The sequence below is a fragment of the Passer domesticus genome, chromosome 1 (genome assembly GCF_036417665.1).
Source record: "Passer domesticus isolate bPasDom1 chromosome 1, bPasDom1.hap1, whole genome shotgun sequence".
Classification (NCBI taxonomy): Eukaryota; Metazoa; Chordata; class Aves; order Passeriformes; family Passeridae; genus Passer; species Passer domesticus.
Genome location: NC_087474.1, coordinates 158020093 through 158038019, shown reverse-complemented (window position 1 = coordinate 158038019; position 17927 = coordinate 158020093). Strand labels below are relative to the sequence as shown.

Below are 17927 nucleotides of genomic sequence, written 5' to 3'. Positions count from 1 at the left end.
GATAGGACAGTGAAGATCCCACCCTTCAGTGTCTTCCATCAGTGAGAATCCCACTCTTTGGTGGCCTGCACACGGTCATGACCATGGATAAAGGCTCCTCAGTTTTCTGAGCTGTTATGTCTATGTCAAACACCCTCTGGGGTAAGAATTCTGCTTTACTGCTGAAGAAAATAATTCATTTGTTAGGATCTGTTCAGTATAACAGAACCTAAATTCAGCTTTCTAAAAAACACAGGCATGTTTGGACATTGGATTTGGATCCTTGCAGAGCTGCCCAACAGAGACCCTTGAAAACTGATCTGGCCATGTGCCTTGAGTCCATCTCAGGTCTGTTAAAGTTCATTATGCAGTGCCCAATCTCAATCTCTTCTCCTGCAGCAGGGGATCAAAGGATGCTCAGTTCTTCTTTTTGAATAGGACTGGAAGAGTACACCCTTCTCCTGACAAAAACAGGACACATCTCCCCAGAGGGATGTGTGGTATCAGCTTTCTCTCCACCTCCCTCAGGAGCTGTCTGGTCACCTGCTTTTCTGCACTGTGCCACAGAAAACTTTTAACCAGAGCCCTATTCTATATGGCAAGGGTAAGGGATTGCTAAAAATTACCATGGGCTAGTAGCACCCTTCCCTGACATCATTATTAATCCTTCTACGTGCTGATTTTGACTGAGCCAATACCTTCTTCCACCTACAGTCTCACTCCAGTATTTAATACTGTTGTATATTGAATGAACAAGCTTGAAAATTTTCCACTTAATAAAGCTTTACTCTTTTCTTTTTTTTTTTCTGCCTTTCTCGCTCCCTCTGGGAGGGTGATAAATGACTGAAAATCAAGAGATGATAGAAGCTCTTCATTTATCAGCTATGGTTGCAACTCCTCCTGAAGCTGAGTGTGGGAACCGGGTCTGGGACAAAGCATGGCCCTGAGCCCGGATGTGCCTTCTCCACCTTAACAGCAGCATCTGCTTCCCAATATGGCATGTTCTGCACTATCTCAGGCACAACTTGAAACTTTGCAGCTGTTGCCACTCAGAGCCTAGCTCTAAATCCAGCCAGGAGGGAGAGGCTGGGATAGTGGGGGAGTGCAGGGCACTGATTATCCCATGCACAGGGATGGGAATGCAGCTCTCATGTATCACATGGAAGCATAAAACCAAACCAGTCCTCACACAGGAAGGACCAAACATTCCCAGAGAAGGTGGACAGAGTGCAGGTACCAATAGCTCATCCTGGAGGAAAGTTATCTCTTTTCTTACAGTCTCGCATTTTTAACTTCAGAGAGTCATTCCCTAAATATAAAAATTTTGTTGACAGGCTAGGGAAAACTTAAGCATTGAGAATGATGGAATCATAGAATTCTAGAAAGGTCTAGGTTGGAAAAGACATTAAAGACTACCTAGTTCCAACCCCCTGCCATGGCAGGGACATTTTCCACTGCACCAGGTTGCTCCAAGTCCCATCCAGCCTGGCCTTGAAGTCTTCCAGGGATGGGGCAGACACAGCTTCTCTGGGAAACCTCTCCTGGTGCCTCAATAGAGTCCAAGTTCACCCACCCTGCCCAACATTAGACCATGGGTTGGATTCTTCTCTTTGTTTTTACCTCTGTTAAACTTCCAGGATGGAGGGAACTGAAGGCAAGATGATCACCCAGACAGGGCTCTTGAAGACTTTCTAATCACACTTGCTTCCCAAGCATAAGGAAGTGAGAAACTGCCTGAGCTAGAGGTCAGTTGTGGAATGCCTGGATCAGGTCCCCTGGAACAGGGGGCTCATAAAGCCAAGGAGGATGTTCCTGAAACTGGGGGAACAGTCTGCTCCTCAATGTGCAGAAACTCAAAATAGAAAATCAATAAAATAACCAGACAAAAAGGATCAGCTCAGTCTTCCTGGGAAAGATCCAAGGGTGAAAAAGTAATTCCAGAAAATGAGGTCAACCTTCTCTAATAACCATAGCTACTGTTTGTGCTCCAGTGAGACACGCATGTGTGGAGTTTACCTCTCCTCTATTTATGGATTTGGCCTCTTGACCTGGAATTCAATGCCTCTCAGTTGATCCTGTCGTGTTGTGACAGGCCATATCCTGCGTGTTTATTGCATTGGCACCAGTGTTGTCTTTATCTAAAGTGTGATGCAGGCCAGGGCTGATACTAAAATCCAGCATCCATCCTCTCTGTATTCCTAAACAACTAAATTTGATGAAAGCTCTAGCTTTTTTCTGCCTTTCCTCCCAGAGGAAATCTCTAAAGCTACTGAAAAGCTCCTGGAGAGAACATCTGTGCAAACCCCCCAAAAAAAAGATTGGGTTTTGGTACCAGTTTAGAGCAAGAAGTGGAACTTGAGATGGAACTTGGGGGATTTTGAGTCCTTAGTGAATCAATCAGCAGAGGTGTCTTGAAAGCTGCTCTAGCTTGAACCCATCTCAAAAATGGGATAATTCATTATGCTTTGTACAATGTCAGTCCCTTCTCATGTAGCCAAGGGTGTAGAGATACTTAAATCCCCACCTGACACCCACAATGACTCTACCACCAGCAGGGAAGGGCTGTATAATGGTGGAGGAACATCTTGGAGGGCTCCTTGGTGGACCTCAGACTCTCTATTGCCACCCATGATCAGCCATTTCAGCCCTGGATAGATCTCATAATCTCCTCTCCCAAATGACTGCAGCAGCACTACCAAAGTGTGCAGGGTCACCCTTTGGCTCCCTCTGCCAGGGGTTTTCTCAGGGTCTGGACAGCTGGGTTGGTTCAAAGCACATCACAGGCTTTGGTTCAGCACCTTCCTGCATCTGCCAGGGATGCTCCTCTCCAATCTCAGTTCACATCAGGAAGACAAATAGAGGGGTATTTTCCTCATGTCACACATGGTGGTGGCATTGTGGTGGCCTTGAGCTGGCGAGTTCCCAGCAAAGAGATTTTGTTCCCACAAAGACACAAGAAAATTGACCTGGGGGCAGCAACATCAGTTTTAGTTTACTAGAGATGTTCAGGCATTAGCACGGTGAGTACGGCTGGAGCCCTCTTCAGCATTTACAGCACTTCATAAATTTCAGAAGGATTTAGGGCAAGGAGCCAGATGTTTGGGGAGAAATTCTGAACACTACAGACAAGTGGAAATATTTTTTTTTTGGTAGTGTATATTTTTTCCCATTAGTTGCAAGGCTATATTTAGAAGGGGGGTGGGGAGGGGGAAGAGAGGGAGAGAACGCAAGAGACAGATTAGGCATTTCTTCATATTCTGTAGTCACTCCAGTTGTTCTGCTTGTAGGAACAGATGTCTCTTTCCTGGGCTGATAGCACTCAGGTCCACAAGGAAATTTTCTTACCAGCAGCTCTTCTAACATAGAAGGGAGATCGGGCCAGAGGTAAGTCAGTCCTTCATGCAGGAATACACTGCAGGGACCATTGCAGGGAATGCTTTGGGATATTGGTCAGAGACAAAGTGGGGAGCCTGGGATGGGAGACATTGGGGGGCCAGGAAGGATTTGCTGGATATTTGACTCCAAGTCCTGGCTATTGCAACAGGGAGCCCTGGAAGGGGTGGGAGCAGAAAGGGTCCTGCACTGAGCACATGGATGAGCAGCTCGGGAAGTCTCTGCCTCTGTCCATGCAGCAGGTGTGGAAATCCCTTGGGAAGTGCCTGACTCCGAAAGCCAGGCTGTGCCAGCAGCTAGCAGGGGCTGCAAGGAGCTTCTCCCTTGTGATTTTCTTTGCTCTTGGGATTTGTGGCAGTGTAAGGATATTTGTTTTTTCTTCAAGGAGATGGAGGGTAGTGGGAGAGTGCAAAGTTGCAGGGTTTCCCTCCTTGAAAAGTATTGTGACAGCTCTTGTGAAGAGGAAGGTGATATCATTTGTGCATGTGTAACCCAGGTGTAATGAAATTTTGGTGAAATGCATTCAGGAAGGTTTTGGAAGCCAGGAGAAGAGATGGTGCACTGCCTGGAATGGGGTTAGCTGCAAGTGGGGATGTTTTACCTGTTTGGCTGTGCAGCAGGGTGCAAGCTCAGCTCTAGGAGAGGTGCTGACTTCCCTCTCTGAACCCACTTGCTGGGTTAGTAGAAGGAGAAAGCAGTTCCTTTCCAAGATCCTTAGCAGACCCCTGCAGAAATGCTCCCTGATTTCTTTCACAGCAGCACGCTCACCAACATCACTGAGCTTTTCCAGTGAATCCAAAATTTGCAGAACTCTGGAGGCACTGTGGGGTCTGCACACTATCATATGTGCCTTGCTAAGGAAACCACAGAAACCAGACTCCCAAAGGGTTAAATCATGGTTGTCCATCCTGGGATGCCTCAAAAACTCTCTGCTCCCTAACTGGGTCTCCCACCTTGCTGCTTTCCCCGTGCCAAGACCACACATGGCTCTGTGCCTCAGTTTCTCCCTGCAGCCAAGAGAGCAGCACAGCTTGGAATGAGTGCTGGGAGGCAGAGCTGGTACACCTGACCCCTCTGCATCACCCCTTCATCCCTACCTGCACTGGAGCCCTGTGCTCCTGGGGTGTGAGCATTGTTTCACCAGTCCTGCATTCACTGGCTGTGCAGGAGCCCAGGTATTTCCCAACAGCAGAACTCTGCTGTTGTTCTTCTTTTACTGCCCTCTCAGTTTATTTTCAAAGGACAGAGCAAGCAGGCAGCTAAAGGCAGAAAGATGAGAAAGTGCTCAAAGAGTGCTAAATTTGCAATTAAAAATTTCCTTCTTAAAAGCAAGCAGCAGTACACAGGCCAGTTATTGTTTTTGCACTTGCCTGTGAAGTTCCTGCATGTGCCTATATGGTAATTTTCACTGCATGATTCTCCTTGCACAGAGACACAATAGCTGTTATTCCAAACTGACATTTCCAGCACTTTGTCTCAGGCACCCTGGAAACACTTGATGGATTACTGTAATCCCTATAAAATCAAATGCATTTCTCTTTTACTGTTACAACCTCCCAAGAAGACAGGCTCAAATCCATCTTTACTGGCTGGACCCATAAGAGCCCAAATCTATATGTTTTGTTTAAGATGTAACTTTTTTTAAAGAAAATTAATCATCTTGGAAAAAAATCACTCAAAAATATGTGGCTTTCCCTCATGTATAATGGTCCACAAGGGACAGAGAGGGATGCATTCAGGAAGTCATGCTCTGATTTCTCTGAAAGTAACAGAGCTGGAAACACACAGCTCCTACTGCAGAGATGTCATTCCATGCTCCCTTGTGACAGATGGCACTTGGTACGAGCCCTGACAGGGTATGAGATACTGGTCTTTTAAATGCTAGCAGCATGATAGATAGAGCATTCACCAAGACACTCAGCATTTCTGTCACTCCAAGGCTAAGATCTGATAACACAGAAAAGAGGGACATGAAAGATACAGTGGAATTGATAAGGCATCGTAGACATCCAAATATTTTAGGAGGGACTTTTCTACATAGCGTGGTATAAACAAGTGAAAAGAGGCAAACCCCTTTATTATTACCTTTCTTATATGTGACTAGTACTAGCAAGCCTCCTCAGAGATGTGCTGGGGGACTTCTAGGTGCCCACCACTGTGGATATTTGTAGGTCTGGAGAGGCAATGTACAATCCCATTTCTCTTTTTGCTTGCACATGCACATCTGGGCTCTTTCTTTCAAAGATTGAGGCATTGCTGCTGCAACTGGCCATAGAGGAGGTATAAACTCATAAGAAATCTGCAGTACATGAGTTTCCTCTTCTGTGTATTTCTGGGAGCTTCTTTTCAGTGTTTTCATGCATGCTCAGGGCAAGGGCTGAGGGTGAACCATGCAGACCTTTCCAAATTTTAAATAGATTGTCTCTGGGGTGTCCAGGACTGTGATCTGTCACCTGGTTTTAAGCAGCAGGTTCAAGCCTGGATGCAGAGAGTTGGCATTTGGTCCAAGCCAAGTGGCATCAGTCCCATCTGGGTCACTTTGCTCCGTGAAGAAAAGGAATGCACTTTGGAGAGCTGTGTTCTCCCTCATCTAACTGGCAGTGATCCCTCACGGCCTAGGGTGACCTAGGACTAAATCATTGCTTGGGCACCCACAACTATTTCCTGTCACAAAATGAGCTAGGGATGTGGCTCCCTCACCTTCAAAGGATGAGGTTTTGGCCTTGGGCCCATGGAGAGCACAGGATCCACCCGTGTGTACCCACAGCATTGAGCTGGGTGTGGTGGAGGGAGCTCAGATCACAACACAGAGCAATATCCATTCCCCATCCACAGCAGGGCCTTGGAGATGGAGGAGCACACAAAGGCAAACTGGGCATCTCAGGCAGGAGAAACAGCTCAACAGCACATCATCAACACCAGCCCAACAACCAGCACTGCATCAGCCTTCACACATCCTCACTCTGATTGCTTGCAGGTTTTGAAGGATTACCCCTATGCCTGAGACTGGACATAAAAGTTTTCCCCCTTGCCAGATGGGAAATCTAAATTTCATAATTTTTGAATCTCTAATTTTTCATTAGAGAATCAAAAGTCAGTTTGGGGGGGTTAATCTCTCTTAGCCTTGAGAGGAAGTTGTATGAGGAGCAGGTGAGGTCACTTGGTCTGTTCAGACTGGAAAAAATTGAGGTGAGGCCTCACTGAAGGTAAAACTTTTTTGTGAAAGGAGGGGCAGAGCACAGATCTCTTCTCTGTGGTGACCTGTGACAGGACCTGAGGTAATGGCCTGAAGTGGGGTCCAGATAGGCTTAGATTTGATATTAGGAAAAAGTTCTTCACCAGAGGGGGGTTGGGCATTGGAACAGGCTCCCCAAGGAACTGGTCACAGCACCAAGCCTGACAGAGCTCAAGGAGCATTTGGACAACTTTCTTGGGCACATGGTATGACTCTTGGGGATAGTCCTGTGCAGGGGCAGGAGTTGGACTCTGTGATCTTTGTGGGTCCCCTCCAACTCAGGATATTCTGTGATTCCAGACAAAAGCTGCAATTCAGCACATGACCATTCAAACCACCAGACAAAGTAGGACTTGCTGGCCATCACACTCTATGACACATGGGCAAGCAGACCATGGCTGAATACCTCCAACACCCTGCAATTAGCCATCATCTGTCCCAGTCAGGCTGGTTCTCCCATGGTTTGGCATAAATCTGAAATTATTTCTCTTCAGGAAAACAATGAGAAGCAGGCAATACTCTGTTTCACAGAAACCATCCAGTCCTGTTTGCTGTGTTTCAATGCCAAAGCAATTGTGAATTTGCAGGGAATAAGACCCAAATGAAAGGATGTGTAGTGGAGAGTGTTAACAAATGACTTGCAGGTTCACATTAGAGGAAACAAGGATCACTCCCAGTGCCTGTTTGTGTGGTTGTCAGCTCCGATTTCCTCCGTCCTCCTAATGTTTTTCAATCTGCTGCCTAATTTCAACTAGAATTTGGCAGAAGGGAAAGATCACCTCAATTTTCAGGAAATTAGGCAGCAAAGAAAGGAGAAAGTCAAACAATTGTTGGAGCCAAGGGAAGAGCTGGAATGTGAGTGCTCATTAAGGCAGCCAAGTGTCCACATGGGAAAAAGTTATAATAAGCATCTCAAGCAGGGCAAAGCATTCCCCCAGCCCTGCAAGCCACTGTGAGACATGAGACTGCAAGAAATCAGGTGTCATTTAATCTGACACTCATAAAACTATGTGTTTTGTGTCTCCAAAGTCCCTTTTATGTCCATGGCATTGGAGGGGAAGGAATAATCCAGCTCTGCTCTGGATTTGGCAATTTCTAACTGCAAATCCCCAGAAGGTGGGTGTTTCACACACTTGTTGCAGTCACCCTCAGATCTGGAGGTTTAAAGGACACCTAAATGCCCAGGAATCAAGAGAGAGCAGAGATCTGATACCCACAAAAATGGGATCTCACCTGCCCTGAGAATAGTCCCATTTCTGCTTCAGAGTAGAATCTGTCTCCCCCAGAATTCTCTCTCTTCTCACAGCCCAAGCTGGTGGCCAGATGGGCACCAGCTTTTTCCTTTCAGCAGCTGGATTCATTCCTTTTCTCTCCCTTTCTCTGTTCCCCTTGTCAGCAAACCCACCCTCCCAGGGCTAAGCACGAGACACATAGAGCAAGCTCTACCATGTATAGGGCAAGGTCGACATGCACAAAAACACCATATTTGGCCAGTTTGATCCAGAGTTGAGTGAGAGCTTGCCAGAAGGAGAATCATACAATTTAAATTGAAATAGAGTGAGTTTAACCCTTCATTTATAAATATGATGATAAATCACCCAGGGAATTTTAAACACAGGAAGGCTGAAAAGCTAAACACACACTGCTGCCACCCCAGGCAGCAGAATAACACCAGCAGGCAGGACAGGGTGAGGGGAACAGGGAGGATGATAGAGGAGCCAGGTTGCCATATCAGATGTTCCAGTTCAGGACAGGCAGATGAGAAAAGCTGAAGCTGTTTATACTAAATTACACTCATGCTTGTTAACGTCCTTTTCAACTTTCCGATCCCAGTGTGTGGCTCTGGTGTTCTCTGGGTCTGCACACAGAGATCCTTTCTGCACACCAATAAATAATCCTTTTGGCATGCAGTTAGGACAAAACTCAGTTGTCTGACCTGCCTTTTCTTTTGTATCTTATTACTTGAGTTGCTGAGCCAGATCCAAAAGTCCCCTGGGCTAAGGAAGTGAACCCCGTTAATTTCAGCAAGGTCAGGGTGAGGCTTAAGGCTGTCACCAGGCACAAGGCAGGGTGAAGTGGAATATGGGATGGCCAAGGATCTCCTCCTGGAGCAGACATAGCACTGAGCTGCCCATGGTAAGTCAAGAAGTGTGATGCCAAGCAGTGAGTGAGTGAGGGAAGAGGCTGTTTTCAGCACAGTGACCATCTGTTTCCTATTTGGCCCAAGAATGATGGAACTGGTTGTGTCACACAACAATGAGAAAGTGTTTCAGAGCAAGTCCCCCTCTCCCAGTGCTGAACAGGGACCTTTATCAGAATGAGGGAAAGCAGGTCAACCTCCATTCTCTGCCCCTCCCTTTATCCCATTTCTACCCAGATTCCTGCTGTACTTTTAAGGAAATGCTACCCAGTTTCCCAGCCAGACAGACAAAACCCAGCCTGAGAGGTATAATATAACAGCATAGGTCAACTGGCACAGTCAGACAGCTCTCAAAAGGGTGCATGTTTACCTATCTTGGGCTTTGCAGACTGCCAGCTCCAAGAAATAGGGATTGCATGGAAATCTGCCGGGCTGAGAGCTCAGGAAGGTATGAAGTAAAAAGCTCCAAGGCCTTTGAGGATTTTAGGAAGGGGGTTAACTCAAAGTCTATTTACTCTATAAGTAAAGGTGGTTCTTGCAACTCTGCATGAGCTCATGCCATAGTCATGAGTAATAAATATGCATAACACAGCAAAATAAAGGTTTGCAGAGGCTGCAAAGCTTCTCATTAATTTAGCCATGCCCCTCACTGACTTCCATATGCCACCACGTCATGGTGATGAGTAGCTGAAATGACTCACTTTCATACCTGCATGAGTATGTCTGATGATAGAGAAAGAGACTTGGTTGAGATAGTATTTGGACTCAGAGAGGGGAAGAATTCAAAATCTTTGGAAATGTTTAGCTTTGCTCAGACACAAGGTCAGGCTGCCTTTCCGTGCTGCAAAATGGGGCAATGCACCTTTCTCACAGGCTTGGAGTCCCACAATGGAAAAATCTTTAGAAACTGTAAACTGGGGGTTTGGTCCAGCTCCATCTCATTAAAAACACTCAGAGGAATTCTGTTGCTTGCTAGTCCAGTTCTCCATCCTCTCTGCTTGTGAGCCATGAGATGAGAGCAGTCCCACAAAGAAAGGAAGAGGCCATTCACCCAAACATCCATCAGTAACAATTTGATTAGAGGAAGATTTTTCCCACCACAGCCCAAGCGGCAGCTTTTCCACAGACTGTCAGGGAGGAAATCTTCAGGATTAATTAAATTTGCTGGGACTTCTTTCATGTAATTGTTTGGATTTTGAGTTCAGATAGGACAGAAATGGACTGGGAAAGCTTTAATGTAGCACTTCTTTGTATATTCAATTTGGCAAACACAATGTTACCTGTTGTTTTTCAGCAGTTTACAATATCTGGAGTTTATTTCCTTGCACATGGGGCTCAGTGGAAAAGGTGGCTGTGTAAGCCAGCACATTGCATATGCTGATTATTTTAATTTTCAATTTGTCTGTAACACATCCAACATCCCTCAAAGGCATTGTGAAGATGAGGAACATTTGAATGTGTTTGGAATTGCTGATTTCATTGAGACAAGAAAGGCAAAATAAGATTAATATCTTATTCAGGTGTTTGTGATAAGGGATCTCAGACTGAACAAAAATCTCCCAGAGGAGGCAAGCTACTAACAAGAGGCAAAATCAGAGCAAACAGCCGGTGCCATGGAATTACAATGAGAAGAAAAATGCATGTGCAGTTCTATAGAGTTTACTGTAAGCTCAGGGATGGGATGGGTGATTTTGTCTTCTCCCCTTGCTCAGGTATGTGTCTGAACACAGATATACAAGCTCACACTGCACGCCAGGGACATCAGTCTTTCTTTATTCCTTGGCTTCCACAGTGCTCCTCTTGATAGCATCTGCAAAGAGAAAGCTGGGAGCAGATCCAGGCATCTGCTCATTTCAGTTTGTTTTCATAATTAAAGAGTGAAACAAACAAACAGAGAAGATGGTGAGAATTTTAGGAAATCAGTAAAAAACAGGCCAGGATTCTGCATCGTCCCCATGCATCTTTCTCAGGTGCCAGACTTTGCAACTCCACTACCTTCAGCCTATTTTGGGGCCAGTTTTTTCCTGTTTTTCTCTGACAGTGTGCTTGGCACAAAACGTGAAGAGACAAGACTCTCCCTCAGGAGTCTGCAGGCTCAGTCAGACCCAAACAAAACACCATGAATATGTGTGCTACTTTGGCTGCCACCGGAGCTCAGTGCAGAGTGAGGTAATCTGGTCATTCCCAAAAGAGATGATGTTCCAATGTCTGGTTTCTGCTGGAGATGGCCTAGAGGGTAAAGGGGACAGAAAGTAGCATTGTTCTTCTGTGCCCAGTAGCTCTTTGGGGCACTACAGGTGGCCTGACCCCAGGCTTCAGGATTTCAGTCCTGCAGTGTATTCTGGCACTAGGCTGGATCTCAGGAGGGCTTTATCTTTGAGCATCAGCCATTCCAGTGGACAATTCAGCTCCTTGGGCTTCAGTGTCTACCTAAATAACAGAAATTTTACATTTTATTAGAAATGTCCTTCTGAGCTCAAGATATTAAAAAAACAGCTTTTTCCTTCAAACCAGTTCCACAGACTGAGAGGCAGGAAGAAACTAGAGCAAACCCAAGATTCCAGGCTAACAAACCCAAGATCCATCATGACAGCAAAGTCACTTCTCCAAGAATTTTCACACCTGGTCTTCTAAATTCTCAATCCTAATCTCTGCTTTTTCTCAACAAATGTTTGCTTCGCTCTCACCTGGCTTGAATGAAGCAAGCAGAGTAATCACAACTAGGCTGTAGCATCCCATGAGGACTATTGATCTTGAATGTTGACAATTGGCCAAAACTGGTGAGACACATTAGGAGTGCTGTATGCAGAGAGACATGGTGGGCAGGCAGAAGAAGGCTTTGACACTCATGAGGCAGGCTCAGAGCTGCTGTGGTGTTCTCTGGACTCAGTTAGTACTGTCCCTGCAGAACATTTTCTTTTGGCCAGCAGGGACTCTCCTCAGGACCTACTTTTCACTTTTGTCCTATCTCCCTCCTCTATTTTGTACACAGCCACCAACAGCTTGAGGCACCTCACAGGTGATACAGCACCTTTGGTCCATTCTCCTGATCCCCATAAGCAGCAAAAAAGATTTGAGGAGGGGGAAAAAAATCTGCCAGAGGATGGGGTATGCCTGGAGGAGCTGGACATCCAGACTCCCTCAGCAATTCCAGACTTCCACTCTGAGACAGCCAGCCCAGGCACACTGCAGTTCTGTGAGCACTGGGAGATGCGTTTGCAGCTCCTCGTCTCCCAGTCCTTCTGCATTTGGCTCATTAGCAGGGATTTCAAAACCTCATAAATCAACTCTTTCAGCATCATTCTCTGCTGATCCAAGCTGATTTTTTAACCTCAAAGCCCTGCCCAGCCACTTTGAGATATTCCAGACATTTTTCAACCATTTATTTTTATTGAAACCAGCCAAGTCTCTGTATATATTGGGTCTTTTTTTTTTTAATCTTTAATATACAAATCAGTTTAAAATAGTGTATAAGTCAGGAATGATTTGCAAATTAAACTGTCAAACCCTGGCAGGACTAGTGGCTTACACCCTTAACTTGAAATCTTCTGGCTGTTGTTGCTGTGAACACAGATCTGTAGAAGATGCCACACAACCTGTTCTGCTTTCTCAGAAAATTCAGCCTTTCTTTAATTTCAGGGAAATCTTAAAGCTCCTGAAAACACTGCTGCATGTATCACTCTAATGGGATCACCTGCTCAAGGCAAGGGACATGATATTTTAGGAATCAAATGCTGGGGTTATGCTTATGCAAAGGTCTTCTGGCCTTAAAATAATTTCTGTACAAGGAAGAGGAAGGGAAATGTGAAGTGGGGTGTGTGTCTTCCCTAAAACATGCATCTGGAACTACTGGAAGACACTAATTATAAGCCCAGGTATTTTTCTTGCAATTATTGGTAATCCCATATTGGTAGATGGGGATCTACTACTCAGGATGTGCAAATGGGCTGGTTAAAATGTTTTTAAGTGACAAGATTTTGAGCCCTAAGGAATGCTGACATATTTATCACTATACATCTGTTGCTTTCCTTCCAGATTTTGGAAGTCAATGACCATGCCGACCTCCTCCACCCAGCTGCCAGCCCTTGAATCTATCAACTCCACCAAGCCACCTGACTCCAACATCAACTTGTTCTCCAAGTTCATCCACTCAGACAAACAACTGTTCACAGATTTTTATAGCCTGTGGATTGTCCTGATGGTAGTCAATGCCATCATTTTCCTGGTGGGTGTTGTGCTGAACAGCTTGGCGCTGTATGTCTTCTGCTTCCGTACCAAGACAAAAACCACCTCTGTTATTTACACCATCAACTTGATTGTAACTGATCTCCTGGTGGGCTTTTCCTTGCCTGTCCGGATCATCATGTTCTACAGCACAGGGGATTGCAAGAATTGTTCCTTGGTTCACATCTTTGGCTACTTTGTCAACATGTACTGCAGCATCCTCTTCCTGACGTGCATCTGCGTTGACCGCTACCTGGCAATAGTGCAGGTGGAAGCCTCACGTAAATGGAGGAACCCCACCTGTGCCAAGGGGATCTGCATCTTCATTTGGATCTTTGCCACTGTGGTGACTTTCTCCATCCTGACCATGGCGATACAGTTTGCCGAGTGCTGCCTCTCCAAGATCCTGGTGCTGATGGTCTGTGAGTACTTCTTCCCCCTCATCATAATCATCTTCTTCACCACCAGGATTATGTGTGCCCTGTCCAAGCCCAGCCTCATGCACCAGAGTCGAGAGAGGAGAATGAGGGCTGTGCAGCTCCTTATCACCGTCCTCATCATCTTCATGATCTGCTTCACTCCTTTCCATGTGCTACAGGTCACAATCTCCATCAACCCAGACATGCCCCACAACGTCAGCCTCCTCGTCTACCATGTGACAGTGACTCTGAGTAGCCTCAATAGCTGCATGGACCCCATTGTCTATTGCTTTGTCACCAATAACTTCCAGTCAACCATGAAAAACATCTTCAGGAAAACCGAACCAGAGCAAACTAATGCAGACATCGTGGGTATGAACAAGAACTCCAAGGGCTCCAACGCAATCATCGCCTTCTCAAACACAATAGGAAGCCCTCTGAACTTGCCATCACCAAGCAGTGTTCAGATATAACCCACATCTGATGGGACACATTGCAGTAAGCCAGTGCCATGATGCTGGAATATTGATAGGATGCACAATACTATAGTTTTTGAACTCTTTGTGTTTTAGGCTGAGGTTCAGACTGACAATAGTGGAATTTATTCCTCAAGAACATTGTGGTCTGTTTGGAAATGGAACCTACAATGCTGTTAGTACCATACAAAAGAGAGTCCATTAATTACTGTTCCCAGCAGGGAAGTTTTCTTTGTATTTTAATACAGACATTTTGCTAGCAACAAACTCTTTACTGTGGTTTTCTTTGCATGTTTGTCATCATAATGCAACACTTCTAGGATGACTTAGAAAGCAGGATAGCTCTGGTTTGTAATGAAAGATTTTGTGCCTATATGCTTAAGAATAAAGGACAAGAAGGAAGTTTCCAGAGCTATCCACTGCAAAGATTTTAGATGCCAATGAAATAGGAAAAAAGTATTCCAGCCACATGTCACTAGTGACTACTCCTTTCCTGAAAAAGTCTGAACCTTCTCAGGGAAGAGATGAAGTCCAGCAGTGAAGTCTCCTCTTGGCTATAAGAAAAAAATATGTGTCAGTGTATATATTTTCATACACATTGTCTATGTTGGGGAGAGATTAAGGATATGCTCCACCTGTATTTGGATCACTAAATCCCCTGAATTGCAGATGAGTATACAAAAATCTGTGAAAATGAACATGAGTCCCAGCAAATTCTGCTGTTCTGCTCTGTCTCCCTGAGGAACAGCCAAGATGAAAACCAGAACCAGACTATGATGCTATAATACTCTGGTTTGGTTTTTCTTCCTGGCATGTTGCAACATCAGGGCTTGCTCTCCTAATTCCTCCAGCACTCCATCCACTCAGTCACCCAAAAGCCAATACTGCCAAGCACAGAAAATGAATGCATCTCAGGCATCTAGGTTGAAATCATTCACCCCAGGACAAACTCACTAGGATATTTAAAGAGCTATGTTTAAAGTCTCTTAAAGGCCTAAAGAGGCTAAGGATGCTGCAAAATTCTATCCCCAGTGGTGGGGGAATCTTTTAGATGACATTATATCAATTAAACAATGCAAATGCAAAAAAAAAATCCTAGGAAAATTGCAAACCCTGTGGCATGAACAGCAGTAACTGTTGTTGTTGCTTCACATTTCCTCACTCACATCTATGGCCACTCCATCTGCAAGGCTACTATGAATTCATCAAGTCTAGTGATTAGCTTTTCCTAGCACTCACTGGTGTTACTTGTCAGAAAAGGAGGCATTGGTCCAAGCTGGAGCATCCTAGAGTACTTGGCTTCCCTGAGGTCTGACTTTGGTACAGACATCTCTATTCCACAGGAACACAACATATATGCAACACATATATGTTTCACCTAACCTATTTCCCTGACCAACCCAATGAATATAAAACTTGAACCATCAATATCACTGCAATATGGGAAACTGGGTGTTCCAGTACCTGTTCCAGTGGAGTCTGTAATTGCCAGTAACTCCTATTGCCAGGCATGTGAGCTCTTTCCCAAGCAATGCAGCTGAGTCAGTGCCCTTCTTCTGGGACTTCTATTCCTCTGAAGAGGATTTTCCCTCCAGGGGTGGTGATGAGAGCCACCAGCACTATGGCACTATCCCATGGGAGGCAAGACTGTTGTCCTGGTCATGGTTTCACTTCCCAGGGCCCAATTGTACCATGGCTTCCTTCTGCCTCAGCTATTTCCTTATTCCTGTAAATCACTGATACAGGCACCTCACAGCCAATATCTGTCAAATGATGCATCAACACACACGGATCAAGCTCTGACTTCTCAGCCAGGCTGGCCACTTCACATTTCTGACACCATTTTCCACCAGTCCCTCTCTTGGAGAAAACAATCTTTTGCCTCAGAGGTCTGCACTTCTCTGCAAATTCCTGAAAACTCAAGCCCACCAACCCAGCACACATGCTCAGATCTTTCCATGCCTCCCAAGATGCTTGTAATGAAAATGTGTGTCATATATACAGAGCTGTTAACAGCACTGTTTTGCCAAGGCTACTCAGAGAAACAGTAGAAAATGTGCAGGCCCTGTGCATAGCTTATTTTAGCTTCTTTGTTCCAACAACCCACAGATTCACACCTCCCATTCTCTTGCTATCAAGAGTATTTTTGCCATATACAGAAATGTCTTAACATCTTTCTCAGTTCAGTTGTTCATTTGAGGTCAGTATAAAATCTCTAAGATTATTTGCTTAGATTTTTTTTAAGTTCCTAAACAATGTCTAAGTCAAAGCTATGTCCGTCTGCTGTAAACTTCACTTGTAGTCTGAATTGTCCTTACTGTCAGTGTATTATTCACTCCCCATAAAAGCCTCCTGAGACTGGATAATTCCCTTTATTTTTAATGCCTATTGCCTTGTCCAGAGCTTTCAGTGGTTCTTCTTCATTTTATATCAGCTCCAAAACAGGATCTGCTCCCTTATCAAAGACACAGTCTTTGAAAATTGGAAAGAGATCGATTTTTTCACAAACTGACCGACTTTTCTGTGAGTTTTTGAGCTTTCTATTTAATCCATACTGTTTAACATCTCGCTTTTCCTCAGGGTACAGTACTTGCTAAATTTCTGTCCTATTTAAAATCACCCATTTGTGCTCAGGGCACAAAGTGGAAAAACAGAACCAAAAACTCAGCTATCATCAGAAATATTTCCCCAAACAGCATGGTTTTGGGGGGCATCTTCCACCTGCCAGCTTCCATTGCTGCTGAAGTATCCCTCATTTCTCTGTGTTTCTGGAGACTGGGGCAAGGTCTCTCATTTCCTGATCTGCACTGTCCCTCTGCTCAGAGTATCTCCTTGGGTTGCCTCTTGTTAATCACCAACAGGGATTGGAATTGTCCTGTTCCTACTCCAACCTGCCCTTTCTCTAATGAGAACAGCCACATGTGACAAAATAGGGACACTTCCAAGGACAGTGTGAGAGATTCCACGCATCACTGAATACATGAAGAGACTGCCAAGGTAAAGCACACACACAAGCCAGCCTTTGCAGGGCAGTCCTTTATGCAGAGTATTTAAAGATTTAGATGCCAAATTCCCAATGATTTCAAATTAAATCCAGTACTTAGCAGTCTTTGAGGATCTGGATCATTCCCTAGAGGCTGAAATAGTAATCAGGATGGATGGGCATTGCATGTCATACTACCACCACCGAATCTGTGATAGACAGAATGTTTTCCCTAAAGAGCTTAACAGCAATAAAGAGCTCTGTAAAAAGCCCCGACCTTTCAGGGAATTACAGCATTCATTCCTCTTTGATGTGCTGTGCTTCTCTTGTGCATCTAAAATCCTATAAAGTGAATTAGAAATATCCTCTTCTATCAGCTGCCCAGAGGCCAGCAAAGAAAGATGGTGAAAAATCTCTCATGTATTTCTTGGGAATCTTGGTCATTCCTGGGACACAAAATCTCTGACCATGAGCCTGAGTCACAACACATAGATGTCTGCAGTCTGTTGACATGCTAGGGGAAGGGTATCCAGAAATGATTGAGTATCTTTCTCTCCCTGCTGTGTGTCTCACCTGCATTGTATCCAGCACAGTCCATGATTCAAAGCACCTCTGTCTTTGCAAGGTTTTTCCTTTTAAAGACCAGAAATCTGTAGCAAGGCAAAGCTGTACAATAGCCAACCCTCAATCATACTGCAAACATATCAGGGCCCAGAAAAGCTGAAGATCTTGAATTCTGCATCAGAAAATGAGCCCCTGACCCCACACGTGGGGTTATCTGCCAGCCTAGCTTCCTCCTGGGCTCTGAGCAAACTCTGCCCTCCCTCCACAACCTCTTGGTAAATGCCAAGAGGAAACAACACAGCCACGTGCAAGGGCAATTTCTTCCTTCCTCGTCCCTCTGGGGTTTGGTCTCTCTGAGATGTGTGCACAAGACTCTCATTAGTCAGGGTAATAACATTAGTAAGCATTGCTAGCAGGTGTGGACTCTGTGGGCAGAAAGGCTGAGGAAAATGGAATTGTCACAGGTCACTCTTCTGTACCAGTCTTCCAGGTGTAAGGGCAGGAGTAGCTCTGG

At 45.1% G+C, this 17927-nt stretch overlaps 1 protein-coding gene and 1 long non-coding RNA gene across 5 annotated transcripts in view; one reads left to right on the top strand and one right to left on the bottom strand.

Moving 5' to 3' along the window:
• The first annotated feature begins 3226 nt into the window (after positions 1-3226).
• Positions 3227-16581, top strand: GPR20 (G protein-coupled receptor 20). The gene is made up of 2 exons (XM_064398808.1): positions 3227-3363; positions 12783-16581. The coding sequence occupies exon 2, from the start codon at positions 12796-12798 to the stop codon at positions 13861-13863; it is 1068 nt and encodes a 355-aa protein (XP_064254878.1). The 5' UTR covers positions 3227-3363; positions 12783-12795; the 3' UTR covers positions 13864-16581.
• The window catches only part of LOC135285981 (uncharacterized), a 32741-nt gene continuing 24243 nt past the window's right edge, over positions 9430-17927 (bottom strand). The window contains exon 6 of one of the 4 annotated variants that reach the window (XR_010350574.1): positions 9430-11177. This is a non-coding gene — a long non-coding RNA (uncharacterized LOC135285981). The remainder of the gene's footprint in view (positions 11178-17927) is intronic. The other 3 variants (XR_010350571.1, XR_010350573.1, XR_010350570.1) reach the window with 3 other exon arrangements.

Excerpts from the sequence above, each read along its gene's own strand:
- GPR20 (XM_064398808.1), top strand. The coding sequence starts at position 12,796 with ATGACCATGCCGACCTCCTCCACCCAGCTGCCAGCCCTTGAATCTATC.